Below are 17,034 nucleotides of genomic sequence, written 5' to 3'. Positions count from 1 at the left end.
ATCATCTAGCCATAAGCATCGATGTGGCATCGAAAATGGAAGGATCCAATTTTAATCACAAAATATATTATTGTATACCATCGAAATGACACTATTTATATAGAAAACTAAGGAGAAATCAAAATAAATGTTCTAACATATAGAAAAAGTCAAGGGTACTGATATCGCCCAATATTTCCTAAGCGGTCGCAGTAGTAATCGGGCTATGTCGTATCCACAGAGAGGTAAAGTACAAAATTAAAAGAAAGATTAGTAAATTAAAAATAATAAACTTTGGAAAAATGTGAATTTGAAAAAGAATATAAATATTAAATGAATAAAATCGAGGGATTAGAATCAGAAAGAAAGTATGGAAGGCATAAGTTTCATTCATGCAAACATATATATATTTTAATAAAATTGATTCATTATACTCAACTATAATTCTACACCATTAATTATAGTTGGAAAATATATATATTAAAGCTCACCTTAAAATATGTTCTTTAATTAAATTATACTAACTTCTAATTTTAAAACCTATCATATTATATACTTTAGAGCGACAAAATACCAATGGCAGAATGCAGTAAAAAGCATATAATATAACAAATATTCTAAATTAAATTAAAAACCTAAATTACATAAGAAGAGCATGACTAGACTTATGTAAAAGATAATAATAAATTTAGAACAAAAATTAGAAAAAAATAAATTTAATTGTAACAAATATATAGAAATGAAGAACAAAATAAAGAATCAATATATTAAAAAAAATATATAATATTAAACATGAACTCCACTCTAGCCTTTCCACAAGAAAATTTAGCCTAAAATAGGCATTGTTTTCACTCAAGAAAATGTAAAAGAAAAATAGGAAAAGTAAGTGTTTTTCTCTCCAATACTCTCTACTATTCCCTTGCACAATCTGATATATTTTTACCCCATTTGGTACTCTATTTATAGTGTAAATAGGACCTAAAAACGTGCAAAACCGTGTAAAAAAATGGTGTGAAAGTGGCATAAAAAAACTGGTGAAAGTGGGGAAAATGTGTTGAGCCGTAGGGGACAAGGACTGACGCAAGGGACAGCTGGCAGCTTCAGATTGGATGGCGCGGCTGGCGTGGTCAGGTCGTGGCAGTCGTGGTCGCCCACGTGGGGACAGAAGCTGACGAGTGGCAGAACGCGTCAGGGGGCAGTGGCGTCAGACGCGGCAGGCGCGTGGGGGAGCGTGGGAAGCATGGCTGACGCAGAGGGGACAGATGTCAGCGTGGCAGGCTGTCGGCGTCAGAACGTGTCAGCGTGCAGTGGCGGCTGTCTGGCGGCTTGGCGGCTGGCTGGAGGCTTGGCGGCTTGGCAGTTGGCTTGGCAGTTGGCTGGCGGCTGGCTCCATTTTGGGCCTAGCTTTGGGCCAAATCATCTTCAAAAATGCCATTTTCTTCTTGATTTCTTCAATTTTAATTCTTTCTTTCTCCTTTCTTTTTCTTTGTGTCAAAAATCATTTTATTTTCTGAAAATTAAACACAAATCAAATTAAAATTAATATTTTCAAATATAAAATATATGACAATAAATCCATGAAAATATTAATTAAAACTTAATTAATTTTACACTTTTAAGACTAATAAAATGATATTTTTGAGCACTAATCACAACCCCCAACCAGCTTATTGCTAGTCTCTAGCAATTTAAGCGAAATAAAATAAGAAATGTCAACATGATATATTTCCGGTCAAAAATTATAAAAAGAACTTAAGTATTAACACAAAATGTTAGTAACAAGTCAACAAGAGTTATCAAAATTACTTCGAATAAATCTAGAGTTGTGAGTGTGTGCACCAAACTTAAACCTTCTTACCGCAAATCATAGCACATAAAGCCTTCGAAATTATGCCAAGTAAAAGTCTCAACTCCATTAACCTCTCATGTAATTGAAAATATTTAAAGTTTTAAGGGTTTCACTCATGGAGTTGGAAAAGAAGTAAGCACTCATCAAATGGGTATATATTTAGGACAAACTCTTAAATAATTATTGAAATGAAGATAGGATATAAACTATTTGGACAACCACCATAAAGAGTACCACAAAACCAGTTTTTTCGGGATTTTAAGTTAAATAGACAATCTTTACATTTATTCTAAGAGCCATAAAATAAACCATGAAATTAATAAACACATTTTTATTTATTTATTTATTTTTTTTTTGGACACAAGAGACAACATAATTGAAAATGATAGAAATATTGTTCTTGTGTCTTTCTTCTTTTTCTTTTTTTTATTTTTTATTTTTTCTATTTTTTTTTTTTTTTTTTCATGAACAACATAATAAAAGGCTCTCTAATAAGATTTGTCTATAGAAAATATTATCCCTAAAACATCATCCATTCATACCACAATACCTTGTCCAAATAATTATAACCATTTCTAAGAATCAATAAAAATTTAAAAGTTGTTTTCTCAAGTCTCACTTCTCACACAAAAGAATGAATTACTTAAACATGGAAAATTTCTAAGCAAATATGTACTAACAACCATCTTACCACAACAATTGGCATGTGCATTAGGTAACTCTAGAGAAACTCTTAGTAATATAGATAACAAAAATTGACTCAAAAGTAACATTTTGCAAAAATAAATAAGTAATTTTTTTAAAAAATTTGACCGTGAAAATATTAATATGACAAAAATCAACATGAACGTGCATGAATATGCTCACCACCCCCAACCAAAATCTGACAGTGTCCTCAATGTCTCAAAAGATAATAAATGTAAAAGAGCAGGGAAAGAGAACACCTGGATAGCGAGCGTCGAGTGGTAGAGCGAATATTGATTCTCTAAAACATGAAAAACTGAAAACACAAAATGATAACAAATAAAATAAAATGACAAAAGGGAAATAAACAGAAAACAAACCTATTTACAAACAATTTGGAACACTACTCAGACTTGGTAAACTGGTTCCACGAGAGTGACTTCTTCAGGCTGGGTCACCCTTTCTATGTAGTGTTTCAGTCGCTGGCCATTTACTTTGAATTCTCTCCCATCAGTTGGGTCTATGACCTCAACAGCACCGTTGGGAAAGACGGTTTTTACAACATATGGGCCAGTCCACCTTGATCTCAGCTTGCCAGGGTGGATATGCAGACGAGAGTCATAAAGATGCACTCGTTGGTTTGGCTCAAATTCTTTTCTTAGGATCTGCTTGTCATGAACCGCTTTCATTTTAGCCTTGTAGATCCTAGAGTTGTCATAAGCATCGTTCCTTAACTCTTCAATTTCTGACAATTGAAGCTTACGATTGAGTCCTGCCGCCTTGAGATCAAAATTTAGGCTTTTAACTGCCCAATAAGCTTTGTGTTCCAGCTCAACAGGAAGGTGGCAGGCTTTACCATAGACTAGCCTATAAGGAGACATACCAAGTTGAGTTTTGTAAGCAGTGCGGTATGCCCAGAGAGCATCGAGAAGTCGTGAGGACCAATCTTTGCGGTCAGGATTAACTGTCTTTTCTAAAATTTGCTTAATTTCTCGATTGGCTAACTCAGCTTGGCCATTTGTCTGTGGGTGATAAGGCAATGCAACCTTATGAATTACACCATATTTTTGCATTAAGGTCTCAAAAGAATAGTTGCAAAAATGGGTGCCTTGATCACTTATGATAGCGCGTGGTGTGCCAAACCTAGATAACACATTTTCTTTTAAGAATTTCACAACAGTTGTGTTATCATTATTTCGACAAGGCACAGCTTCCACCCATTTTGAGACATAGTCTATGGCGAGGAGAATGTAAAGGTAGCCAGAAGAAGGTGGAAATGGTCCCATAAAGTCTATTCCCCAACAATCGAATATTTCTATTACAAGAATTGGGTTTAATGGCATCATATGTCGTCGGGACAGGGCACCTAATTTCTGACACCTTTCACATGATCGACAGAAATTGTTAGTGTCTTTGAACAAAGTGGGCCAATAAAGACCACACTGTAAGATTTTTGCGGCAGTTTTTTTCATAGAAAAATGACCACCACAAGCTTCATTATGACAAAAGTTCAGGACACTAAAAATTTCATCATCTGGAATGCAACGTCTCATAATTTGGTCGGGGCAATACTTGAAAAGATATGGGTCGTCCCAATAGAAGTTACGAACCTCGACCAAAAATTTACGTTTATCTTGTGTACTCCATGCAGTTGGAAGTTCGCCAGTCACTAAGTAATTGACGATATGAGCGTACCATGGCAACTTAGTGACTGCGAAGAGATGTTCATCAGGGAAGTCATCTTGAATGGCTGGGCCATCAGCGGAATCAGAAAATTCAAGACGAGATAAGTGGTCCGCTACCACGTTTTCAACTCCTTTCTTGTCTTTTATGGTCAGATCAAATTCCTGTAACAGAAGGATCCACCTAATTAAACGCGCCTTAGCATCCTTTTTGGAAAGGAGGTATTTTAAGGCGGAATGGTCCGTGAAGACTGTGATAGGTGAACCAATCAGGTAGGAACGAAACTTGTCAAGTGCGAATACTACAGCAAGTAACTCTTTTTCAGTGGTAGAATAGTTCATTTGAGCACTGTTAAGAGTTCTACTTGCGTAATAGACAACGAAGGGCTTCCCTTCCCTTCTTTGACCTAAGACAGCCCCTATAGCATAATTGCTAGCATCACACATGATTTCGAACGGTAAGTTCCAATCTGGTGGCTGAATGATAGGGGCGGAAGTGAGTTTTGCAACGAGTGTTCGGAAAGATTCCTCACACTCAGGTGTCCAACTGAACACAACATCTTTTGCTAGGAGGTTTGACAAAGGGCGAGCAATTGTCGAAAAGTTTTGTATGAACCTCCTATAGAATCCTGCATGCCCAAGAAAAGACCGAATGTCTTTAACAGTCTTGGGGGTGGGCAGCTTTGATATGAGTTCAATCTTTGACTGATCAACCTCAATTCCTCGTTCCGACACGACATGCCCCAAGACTATGCCTGATGGCACCATGAAATGACACTTTTCCCAGTTGAGTACTAAGCCTTTCTCTTTGCAACGTTTAAGCACAGACTCCAAATTGAGAAGGCTTGATTCGAAGGAATCTCCAAATACTGTCAAATCATCCATGAATACTTCCATACATTTCTCGATCATATCACTAAATATGCTCATCATGCATCGCTGGAAAGTGGCTGGAGCATTGCACAGGCCAAATGGCATACGCCGGAAGGCAAAAGTACCAAAAGGACAAGTGAATGTGGTCTTATCCTGATCTTCTAAGGCAATCTCGATTTGGTAATACCCTGAATAACCATCGAGAAAGCTATAGAAAGGATGACCTGCCACACGTTCCAATATTTGATCGATGAATGGAAGTGGAAAATGGTCTTTGCGGGTGGCTGCATTTAATTTTCTATAATCAATGCACATGCGCCACCCAGTTGTGACCTTGGTAGGAACAAGTTCCCCTTTTTCATTTGGTACCACTGTTACCCCAGATTTCTTGGGAACAACCTGAGTTGGGCTGACCCATTTACTATCAGCAACAGGATAGATTATGCCAGAATCAAGAAGTTTCAAGACTTCAGTCTTTACTACTTCCTTCATCGTTGGGTTCAATCTTCTTTGAGGGTCACGACGTGGTATAGCCCCGTCTTCCAATTGAATGTGATGGGAGCAAATTAATGGACTAATACCTTTGATGTCAGCTATCGTCCATCCTAATGCTTCTCTTTGTTCTTGCAACACATTGATGAGTTGGAGCTCTTGTGTGGCAGTGATCTTGGAGGATATTATGACAGGAAAAGTGTTGTCAGCTCCCAAGAAAACATGCTTAAGACCTTCAGGAAGTTGGGCCAACTTTGGTTGAGGAGCTTGTTCAATAGATGGTTTTGGTGTTTCTCGATCTTGAGGGAGTTCCTCAAAGATTGGATTCCAAAACATGGTTCTTTTAGCCTGTGAGTGTTTGACGATTTCAGGGTTGATTGTCAACTCATCAGGCTCAGAACTTTCTGAAATTTGGAAGAGGTGATTAAAATGATTAGACGTGTATTTCGATTCGACCTCTTCCGAAATAAGTGTATCGATCAGATAGGATTGGAAACACTCATCGTTGTCAGGTGGTTGTTTTCCGATGTGGAAAACATTCACTTCTAGAGTCATGTTCCCGAAAGAGATTTTCATGAGACCATTCCTACAGTTAATGAGTGCATTTGCTGTTGCGAGGAAAGGTCTACCGAGAATGATGGGAATTTTGGACTCTATACTTACTTCAGATTGAGTGTCCAAGATGAGAAAGTCAACAGGGTAATAGAATTTTTCAATTTGAATCAGAACGTCTTCTACTATTCCCCGAGGTTTCTTAACTGATCGATCGGCCAGTTGTAACACCACAGATGTGGGCTTGAGTTCTCCTAGACCTAATTGCAAGTATATTGAATATGGCATGAGATTTACACTTGCTCCTAAGTCTAGAAGGGCTTGACCAAATTCCTGTTCCCCTATTTGACATGAGATGGTGGGACAACCAGGATCTTTGTACTTAGGCGGTGTTTTGCAGTCAATTACCGCGCTAGCTTGTTCTGCCAAGAATGCAGTTTTCTTGACATGATGCTTTCTTTTAACGGTGCATAAATCCTTGATAACCTTGGCATAAGCCGGCACTTGTTTGATCACATGCAACAATGGCAAGTTGATCTTCACTTGTGTTAAAAGGTCTAGGATTTCACCATGATTTTCCAGTACCTTTCCAGTGGATTTCAAAGCTTGAGGAAAGGGTGCCTTTACTGGAATGTTTATTGGCACATCATTATCTGGAGCGGGCATTGACGTACTCGTTGTCTTTGTTAACGGTGAAACCGTACTTTGACCACTTCGAGTAGTGATGGCATTAACCTCTTTGAAATTTGTATCTGCAGAGGAGGAGGTTTGTGCCATGTGTTGCCCTTTTTGATGGATTAGAGGTTGAGCGGGAAGTTTCCCATGCTCTTGAATAGCCAAAGTAGTGTTTAGCTTTGTCATTTGGACTTTCATGTCTTTCATTTCCTCTACCATTTGTGTGAAACAAGCTTTGAGCTCTTGAGTTGAGGCTATTTGAGTTTGTGCAAGCATTTGCAAAGTACTCTCAAGAGAATTACTTGACTGCATGATATTTTGAGGAGCGTTGTATGATTTTGGTGGTTGTTGCTGCTCAGGCCTCCATTGGCTCCCAGATGCTTGGTTCGAATCCTTCCAGCTGAAATTTGGATGGTTGCGCCAACCAGGATTGTAAGTGTTTGAGAAAGGGTTATAAGGTTTCTTGTAATCCCCTAAGGCATTGCATTGTTCCTCTTTTCCTCCTCTTAACTCACTAAGAGTTGGGCACTCTTGCGGTTGATGTTCCGTTCCTCCACAGATGAAGCATGGATCTCGTGTCTCTACCTTTGCAGCCATGTGGATTCCTCTACCTTCTTGAGATTTGAAAGCCTCGAATTGTTGTCTCAATGATTCAATTTGGCTTTTGACGTTATCCTCTTCCTTCAATTGGTAGATTCCAGTTGATCGTGGCTTGTCCATAGGACTCGGTCCATTCCATGTGTAGGACTTTTCAGCAAGATCGTCGAGGTACTCGAAAGCTTCATCGGGATCTTTTTGAAGGAATTCGCCTTTGCACATCATTTGTACGAATTGTCTTTGTCCGGTTGTGAGACCGTCATAGAAATAGCTGATCAGACGCCAACTTTCGTATCCATGATGTGGGCATTGATTTATCAAATCTCTAAACCTTTCCCAGACCTGATGGAAAGTTTCATGGTCTTTCTGGATGAAGGTAGAGATTTGTCTCTTAAGGCTACTAGTCTTATGGGGCGGGAAATATTTGGCAAAGAATGCTTTTGTCATTTCGTCCCATGTTCCGATAGATCTAGGCCTTAAGGAATACAACCAGCTTTTTGCTTTGTCTTTGAGTGAGAAAGGAAAGAATTTCAATCTCACAATGTTGGTGACATCAGCTCGGTTGTTGAATGTAGCCACCACCTCTTCGAATTCCCGTATATGCACGTACGGACTCTCATTTTCCAACCCATGGAAGGTTGGTAAGAGGTTAATCATGCCGGGTTTGAAATCGAAATTTGGCATATTGTTGGGATACATTATGCACGAAGGTGTGGCTGTACGCGTAGGATGTAAATATTCCTGTAGCGTTCTTGGTTGGACTTCATCTTGATGAGCCATCGTGGGTGGTTCAGGAAGTCTCGGTGAATCAGGAGTGTTTGAACGAATGGAAGAAAACGACGAACTAGGAGAGTTTTCTAAAGTTTCTACTTGTTGTCTCACAAATCTCCCTAGTGCGTCTCTGTTTCGTGGCATAAATATTTTTTTGTAAGTATTATAAGCGCAAACGTGTAATAATGTAATAAGTATACACCAAAATGTTCCCAGGCCAATTGGAAAGGCTGCCAAGGTACCACTTTAGGCCCAAGAGCTTTTCTAGAACTCCCCGAGGTTCTTAGAAAAGATTGGAGGGTAACACTAACACAGACCTTATTTAAGAACCAATTTTTCTAAGACAGAACAAGTTTGGTTTTTACTAATTTCCACGATTACACAAATGTTCTCAATACTTTGTTTGATTTTTTGATTTTTTTGATTTTTTTGATTTTTTTTTTTAAATTTTATGCTCTTTTTTTTTTTCGGAAAAAAAACTAAATCTAAAATAAAAATTCTAAACTTAAAATTCAAAAAAAAAAAAAAAAAATGAATAAAATAAATAAATAAATAAATAAAACTACTAAGGAAAAATAAAATAAAAGAGAAATTAAAAATTACACTACTTTTTTTTTTTTATTTTTTTTTTTTATATTGAAAGAAAAAAATTAATTTACTAGGCAAACCTTTAATTGTAGAATTACCTCCCCGGCAACGGCGCCAAAAATTGATATCGCCCAATATTTCCTAAGCGGTCGCAGTAGTAATCGGGCTATGTCGTATCCACAGAGAGGTAAAGTACAAAATTAAAAGAAAGATTAGTAAATTAAAAATAATAAACTTTGGAAAAATGTGAATTTGAAAAAGAATATAAATATTAAATGAATAAAATCGAGGGATTAGAATCAGAAAGAAAGTATGGAAGGCATAAGTTTCATTCATGCAAACATATATATATTTTAATAAAATTGATTCATTATACTCAACTATAATTCTACACCATTAATTATAGTTGGAAAATATATATATTAAAGCTCACCTTAAAATATGTTCTTTAATTAAATTATACTAACTTCTAATTTTAAAACCTATCATATTATATACTTTAGAGCGACAAAATACCAATGGCAGAATGCAGTAAAAAGCATATAATATAACAAATATTCTAAATTAAATTAAAAACCTAAATTACATAAGAAGAGCATGACTAGACTTATGTAAAAGATAATAATAAATTTAGAACAAAAATTAGAAAAAAATAAATTTAATTGTAACAAATATATAGAAATGAAGAACAAAATAAAGAATCAATATATTAAAAAAAATATATAATATTAAACATGAACTCCACTCTAGCCTTTCCACAAGAAAATTTAGCCTAAAATAGGCATTGTTTTCACTCAAGAAAATGTAAAAGAAAAATAGGAAAAGTAAGTGTTTTTCTCTCCAATACTCTCTACTATTCCCTTGCACAATCTGATATATTTTTACCCCATTTGGTACTCTATTTATAGTGTAAATAGGACCTAAAAACGTGCAAAACCGTGTAAAAAAATGGTGTGAAAGTGGCATAAAAAAACTGGTGAAAGTGGGGAAAATGTGTTGAGCCGTAGGGGACAAGGACTGACGCAAGGGACAGCTGGCAGCTTCAGATTGGATGGCGCGGCTGGCGTGGTCAGGTCGTGGCAGTCGTGGTCGCCCACGTGGGGACAGAAGCTGACGAGTGGCAGAACGCGTCAGGGGGCAGTGGCGTCAGACGCGGCAGGCGCGTGGGGGAGCGTGGGAAGCATGGCTGACGCAGAGGGGACAGATGTCAGCGTGGCAGGCTGTCGGCGTCAGAACGTGTCAGCGTGCAGTGGCGGCTGTCTGGCGGCTTGGCGGCTGGCTGGAGGCTTGGCAGTTGGCTTGGCAGTTGGCTGGCGGCTGGCTCCATTTTGGGCCTAGCTTTGGGCCAAATCATCTTCAAAAATGCCATTTTCTTCTTGATTTCTTCAATTTTAATTCTTTCTTTCTCCTTTCTTTTTCTTTGTGTCAAAAATCATTTTATTTTCTGAAAATTAAACACAAATCAAATTAAAATTAATATTTTCAAATATAAAATATATGACAATAAATCCATGAAAATATTAATTAAAACTTAATTAATTTTACACTTTTAAGACTAATAAAATGATATTTTTGAGCACTAATCAGGTACACATTCTCATAAAAAAATTTGATGCATAATTTATCCCTGAAATACTGAATGTGGTCCTCGATGACATATGATAAGGGAATGTCTCCAAGAATAAACTCCGAGTGCTTGATGCCGAATACGTCACAATCTCCGCTGAAACCAAGAAATCGCATTTGTGAGTTTATTGAAAATTAAAGGAGAACAATGTTATGACAAACTGAAGTTAGTACGCCTAAATACCTGGTTCTAGACTATGGGACAATATCAGTGAACATGCGCCGCCAAACAAAGTTTGGAATAGTGATCTTCAGTCTGGCTATTTTCAACTTGGGGGTCCTTTAAACATACCAGAAGCATTGAGTAAAGATGGAAGCATCCTAGTCCAAGGCTCGATCAACTCAGTCAACTTATCATGGCTAAAGTGGGAATAATCTGAGTCAAATACAGTGATCATCCTATTAGTGAAATTTCTCTTGCAAAGGACCCAATGACGATTTTCCAAGCACCAGTGGAAGTAGACATCGTTGCAATCACCCCAAGGCTTCTTGTATATTTTAGCATCTCCTTTCGTGAAATTAAGAATGTCCTCATCTCAATGGTAAGTCATGCTCTTGTTCTTGAAGTCCTTATATCTAGCAGGAATATAATGTGCAAATGATGAATCAAGTACGGTGGCTTTCACGAGGTACGTCTTCGGTAACTCAAAAAGACGTCTCCGTATAAGATAATTTGCAGCGCCGAGATGCTGCAAATAAATAGAGTATCGTTAAAATAGAGTATTGTTAAAATGTAATGAATGTGTTGACTGCAAATATAAAAGACTTACAGTTTCTGCCAACCATTCTTTTGCCACCTTCAACTTCAAGAACCAAATAGGGGTGCCATCACAACCTTCCAACTTCCTCGGGCTGCTGTTGTCAATCTCACCGAGTACCCATCGGTTAAAAGTTGTCAACATATCTTGACCCAACACCTTTAAAGGATGGATCATAACTGGGTCTTTGAACTTTGGTTTCTTGGTTGCTGGAGTATAGTCCTCATACCTTATTGGTCTTTGTTTAGTGCGCTTACCTGTAACGAGAGCAATTAGTATACAATCTCTTTAAAACATGTAATAACTCATAGACTGGTAGTACCTAAGACTGTTTACACTGGTTGAGGAGGTGTGGCTTCTCCAATTGGAGGCTCATAACATGTGGGGAGAATGTCGTACTCTACATCCTTTGCTCGAGTAGGTGCAGGAGTAGGTATACTACCAAATGTTGCCAACTTCTCCAATATGACTTCTTGATTCTTAAGGACAATACCTACAGTGACCTTAACCTCGTCCACTGCACCTGATAGTTTGGCCATCTAACCCAACACAACCTCATAAGCCCCAGGAGTAGGAGTAGAAGTAGGTTCTGGACTAGCATCTGGAGCAATCCCCGTCTGGGTATCCTCCAAAAATATGCCAGCCTCCATGGCTTTCTCAGCCACCACAACATCCTCAGCCTTGGGATCATAAGGTCTTCCATCCTCTGGTGCAGGGTGGAACATATCTTGCAGTATCGCATACCTAGGAGCATCCCCCTCAGTCCTCTAATATATGGTGCCGAAGAAGTCTCGCTCGTCTGGTCGAGGCCTTAGGATAGAAATGCATGAAAGCTGTAATGGAAACAAAACAAGCAAATTAAAAATGACATAAGTTGATTAGTATAATTTAAAAGTTTTTTAATTATTTAAATTTAAAATAACTTACATGTCTCCTCGCAAGTACATCATTCGCATGCAAATGCTTCAGGTGGCCTGTGCTCTCCCACTATAGCATCCTACAGAACTTGAATCCACAGGGCTTGGCGTATTCCTTCTGCAAATCAAGAATTGTCTCGTATGCCAAATATTACAAGGCTGGTGGATACCCCTTGCAGGTGTACTTTGCCTCCACCTGAACACCCTTAGAAGACTCCACCTCAGTAATCTTCTTCGCCTTCCTACCAGGTATTGTAGCACCAATCACTTTCATATCTCTACTGAATTGTTTCACAGTTGTATCAAATGAAAGGGACCCCCATGGATACTTCTCAAAATAATCTAAATCCTGGACCATCGACAATGAATCTCGCCAAATAGCATTGTCGTTCTCAGCGACCAATAGTATCCCCTTCACAAAGTAAACCAAACTGAGCTTGTACAAATCATCAGGTACATCGCACAAACTAAAAGCTCGTTCCAACATATTGGACCTAATGTCTTTCTCGGGTTCCACATTGAAATATGTATCAAGTAGGCGAGAGGACGTAAGGTGAGGTTGAATGTCAGCGACAAGTGGTGGATAGGAGCAGCTCAGGCCAGTCATAATGGCAAACTTGTGCACCCCAAACCTACATAAGTTTGGGCCCATTAAGAAGTGCACCTCATCGCCACACGAAGACTTCACCTTCCGCAAAAGCAATGTGTGCACCAATGCCCCAGAGAACAAAATGGCAGGGGCTGTGAAGAATGGTCCAAAAACACTCATTCACCCTCCCCAACAATCCATGCTCCTCAAACTTTTTCTTCAATTTAGTTAACCTCCCGGAACCCCTATAGGTCATACGGCCGACATAATGATCCTATATGGGGATCTCAAGCAGTGGGATACGTTTGGGTGGCATATGCAAATAAAAAAAAGAGGAGTAGTTGAATTTACAAAAAAAATACTCAATCTACTGTTGTCATCGAAATGCCATCGAATTACCATCAATTTGGCATTGAAGCAAAAAGAAAAAATCAACATATACAAGTATGAATTGAAACAACATCGAAATACTATCGATATACCATCGAAACTAATTTTACAAATAAACAAATAAACTATTGAAATGGCATCGAAATACATTTAACAAATAACAACTGACTAAGCCACCCTCGAATCAGCATCGAAATTGCATCGATTATATACAAAATAAAATCAACAAACAATGTATTGATATTCCATCGAAATAGCATCGATTATGCATTGAATATCTTTCAAGTAGATAATGTATAAAAGCCATCGACATCGCATCGACATAGCATCGATGCATTACCATTAAATTAATGTGCTCGAACAATCATCGAAATGGCATCGAAATAGCATCGACGAAGCATCAAAATTAATAGATTTATCAAAATATAACTAAAACCAAGAAAGCATCGAAATACCATCGAACTAGAATCGAAATTGCATCAAAATTAGCATCGACATATCATCAAAATTTCATCGATTTTATACAAAAAGAAAATTGAAAACCCGAAATGGCATCGATATACCATCAATTGCACATTGAATGACTATCACCTTCATTTAATGGTCTATTGAAATACCATCAATGGAGCATCGATGACACAAACATTTCAATTATTTAAAAATATACACATGCACTGAATGTCATCGAATTACCATCGATTAAGCTTCGAAGTGGCATCGATGTGGGATCGAATGAACATCGACCCACAAATTTTTTGTAGAAATTAAACCCAATATTCTAAAACGATGCACATAGAATCAAATCCATTTAAAGCTACATTTTTTGCAAAATAGAGATTAAAATCCTATATTAGGATTAAAATCAAACTTATTTCATTGATTTTATACATTACGATTCTATTTTTAAAAAAAAATATATAAAAACTGACCTTACTGTTGTCAGCGATGGAGAAGATGGCGGCGACGACGATGATGGAGAAGATGGTGGCCTGAGAAAGTTTCACCTGAGAGATAGTGGGAATGTGAGGTCGGAGAGAAAATTCCCCTGAGAGAGAAATGAGAAAATACGGCCAGGATGAGAGTGTTTAATGTTAATGGTATTTTTGTCCAAAAAATTAAAAATGGCATATATTTGGGAGAGTAAGTTATGTTGGCATTTTAAAAAAATTAGCTATGTTATAGGGAATATAGTGTAAAATTTCCATTTAAAAATGGAATAAAAAAATATAAGAATATTTTTATTTTTATGTTTAAGAAAAAAAAAAAAAAAGTATAGCCGAACGCCCCTTAATAATACAAAAAATATTAATTATTTTCATAAACAATTAAAATAAACACTTAAAACCCCATAACAAAATAACAACATGTACGCTTTTTCGTTTGGCTAAGTGTCCCTTACTAAGCCACAAAACTTGACTAAGAATGGATTTTTTAAAACTAACAAATTTGTCTAAGTCTTTTATACTCCTCCGAAACCAGTAAAGAGTCCTTGACCTTGAGCCAATCGGCTGGTTTTGGCATGATAATGGCAACGTAGCCCTCTCTGTCCGCCGACAAATTAAGCAACCGTGGCTGCTTGATTAGTTTCTCATTCACTTCCAAGAGCCAACCTTTCACGCAACACCTCACAATGTAAGAGCCATCATTGGTGATCACTTTACAGAGAGCCGAATTTGGCTCTAAAAGTTGAGCATTCTTCTTGCGTTTTCCGGTGACCTTTATCTCGCTTCGATTGGATTTGCCGACATTGAAATCGACGGCCGTGATGCCTCCTTCGTCCTTGAAAGCCACATGCGTCGAAGCCAAACCGATCACGCATAATCCGTTTGCGTGACGATAAATGTATTGATCGTGTCCTGGCTTCAGAAAATCTGGAGCGAAATAGGAAATAAAGTTGGATTGAACAGCCGTCGGAGGAGTTGGAGGAAGGTCCCCAACGTCAGGGAGCAGAAGCTTGTAAATATTTTCTTCTTCTTCTCCTTGGTTTGCGGCGGTGGTCTTATGGTGCTTCACCAGTTCAGAATCTGGTGGAGCTGAGTGGGTTTCAAACTCCATTGTCAAGCTATCAAGTGCTTGTGCGGATCAATCAACTTAGATTGTATATATTTCTAGGTTTACAAGTAAATGTAGATATAACCGCTCAATTTTTAAAATTCCACCAGTGATAAAGATTTTATATTTGTATTTGAATTTTTATTTGAAATGTATATTGTTATTTTTGTTTTAACATTAATCAATAAGGTTATTTCTAATTTGTTTGTTTTAATTTTTTTTTTGAAAACTTAAGGTTATGAATGACCTTTAACTATAACTTGGGTATAAAATGGAGTAAATCTATATATATTTCTTGCATCTAATAAGTGTATATTATTTTAGAATTTTTACACTCTGAACCGTTTTTATTAAAATATTTACAATAATAACATGGACAATTGTACTATTATTAAAATATTTACAATAATAACATGGACAATTGTACTATTTTTTTAATACCGTATTTGCCAAAATAACACGGACACGTTGTTAGTCGGTTGGATTCAAAAGTAGTATCATTGCGACCTACTTTTCTAGGTGATCATTTTGTATTCTTATTTTACATTTAAATAATATCATATGAGATTCTAAACAACTTTAAAATTATTTTAGAAATAAGTAGCTTTTTTTGTTTTGTAACTTTTAAATAGAACATAAGAAAACTCTTTTTGATATCTCACTAAGTTTGTTGGTTGCTTTAAGTTCGTGTAAAAAAATTAGTAATCAATTGGTATCTTTAGAGAAATTATAGTAAATGGCCCAAAAAAATAGCATCAAGAAGCTAATGTCCCCATTTTTTAAATTGTAGATTGTAGATAAATAACCTTTTTACATTGTTGATTACCTAAAATGTCATTTTCTATTTTATTTATTTATTTATAAGCGTATGACTTTAATATAGTGGTATATGTATATTAGTTTTGTTTAATTAGTTTTTATTTTAAAGTTTTATTTATTTTTAAAGTTTTTTATGGGTTGTTGGTATATTATTTTCCAGCTAGTGTATATGTTTTTTGTGTATGGTATATCATTTTTTTTTTATGATATTTAGTTTCTATCTTATAATACATAATGGTAGTATATAATTTGGTATCAAGGTATATACATTTTAATGGTAGTATATAATTTTGTTAGCATAGTATATACATTTTTTAGTAATAATTTCGTAAGCTTTGTTGGTATATCATTTTTCAACTCAATATATGTAACTCTCTACTAACCAAGGACCGTTACATTGTGCATTTTAAACAGTGCTAAACTCGCTAACCGGGTTATTTTGCCATAATCGTGTAACTAAATGTGATTAACGGTTTAGGGTTAAATTTTTTTGTTAAAGATACAACGTTTTACTAAAACGTTTACTGTATATATGATCCCAAAATATATTTTAAAGGTTAATTACAATAAAATATTTACAACCAGTCGACCTAAGCTGCAAAATAGAGTTTAACCCTAGTTCATCTTTAAACCCTCGGATGTGGTGGTCGAGCAACCGCATATGTACACATCGTCATCTAAGCTCTCCAACTCAAGGATGGTCTAGTTTTCTTTTGCCTTTACCTGCACCACATAGGACCCGTGAGCCGAGGCTCAACAAGAAAACTCAATATGCTCATGAATAGGTAATAACATGTCACTGAATCATAATAGCATGCCTAGTAATAATAGCCCTATCCATACATGCAAGTAAGTTCAAGTAAATGTTTGTGGGCCCTGCCCTCCTGTATGGATGACTATCAAGTCAATCCTAAGTGAATATCAATAATAATTCTGGTAATCATACTGGGGCTTGCATCCCAATCAGATAAGTGACTAAGGAGTCGCGAACTTGGGTTCCATACCCTAACCAGATAAGTGACTATGGAGTCACAAACTTGGGCTCCACACCCTAACCACATATGTGACTATGGTGTCACGAACTTGGGTTTCACACCCTAACCAGATAAGTGACTATGTAGTCACGAACTTGGGTTTCACA

General features: G+C 36.8%; 2 protein-coding genes and 1 non-coding gene across 3 annotated transcripts; 1 reads left to right on the top strand and 2 right to left on the bottom strand.

Moving 5' to 3' along the window:
• Nucleotides 1-7,675: 7,675 nt before the first annotated feature.
• LOC133833450 (small nucleolar RNA R71) lies at nucleotides 7,676-7,782 on the top strand. The gene has a single exon (XR_009892829.1). It is a non-coding gene; the product is annotated as a small nucleolar RNA R71 (small nucleolar RNA).
• A 4,412-nt stretch (nucleotides 7,783-12,194) lies between these two features.
• Nucleotides 12,195-12,812, bottom strand: LOC133832062 (uncharacterized). Its single transcript, XM_062262452.1, has one exon. The coding sequence runs from the start codon at nucleotides 12,810-12,812 to the stop codon at nucleotides 12,195-12,197; it is 618 nt and encodes a 205-aa protein (XP_062118436.1).
• A 1,493-nt stretch (nucleotides 12,813-14,305) lies between these two features.
• LOC133828916 (uncharacterized) lies at nucleotides 14,306-15,339 on the bottom strand. The gene has a single exon (XM_062258958.1). It carries the CDS (start codon nucleotides 15,075-15,077, stop codon nucleotides 14,460-14,462), a length of 618 nt encoding a protein of 205 aa, XP_062114942.1. The 5' UTR covers nucleotides 15,078-15,339; the 3' UTR covers nucleotides 14,306-14,459.
• Between the last annotated feature and the right edge of the window lie 1,695 nt (nucleotides 15,340-17,034).

The sequence above is a fragment of the Humulus lupulus genome, chromosome 4 (assembly GCF_963169125.1).
Source record: "Humulus lupulus chromosome 4, drHumLupu1.1, whole genome shotgun sequence".
NCBI classification, from domain to species: domain Eukaryota; kingdom Viridiplantae; phylum Streptophyta; class Magnoliopsida; order Rosales; family Cannabaceae; genus Humulus; species Humulus lupulus.
Note: the sequence above shows the minus strand (reverse complement) of the source record. Positions and strands in the feature narration are given on the sequence as shown.

Excerpts from the sequence above, each read along its gene's own strand:
- LOC133832062 (XM_062262452.1), bottom strand. The coding sequence starts at position 12,812 with ATGAGTGTTTTTGGACCATTCTTCACAGCCCCTGCCATTTTGTTCTCT.
- LOC133828916 (XM_062258958.1), bottom strand. The coding sequence starts at position 15,077 with ATGGAGTTTGAAACCCACTCAGCTCCACCAGATTCTGAACTGGTGAAG.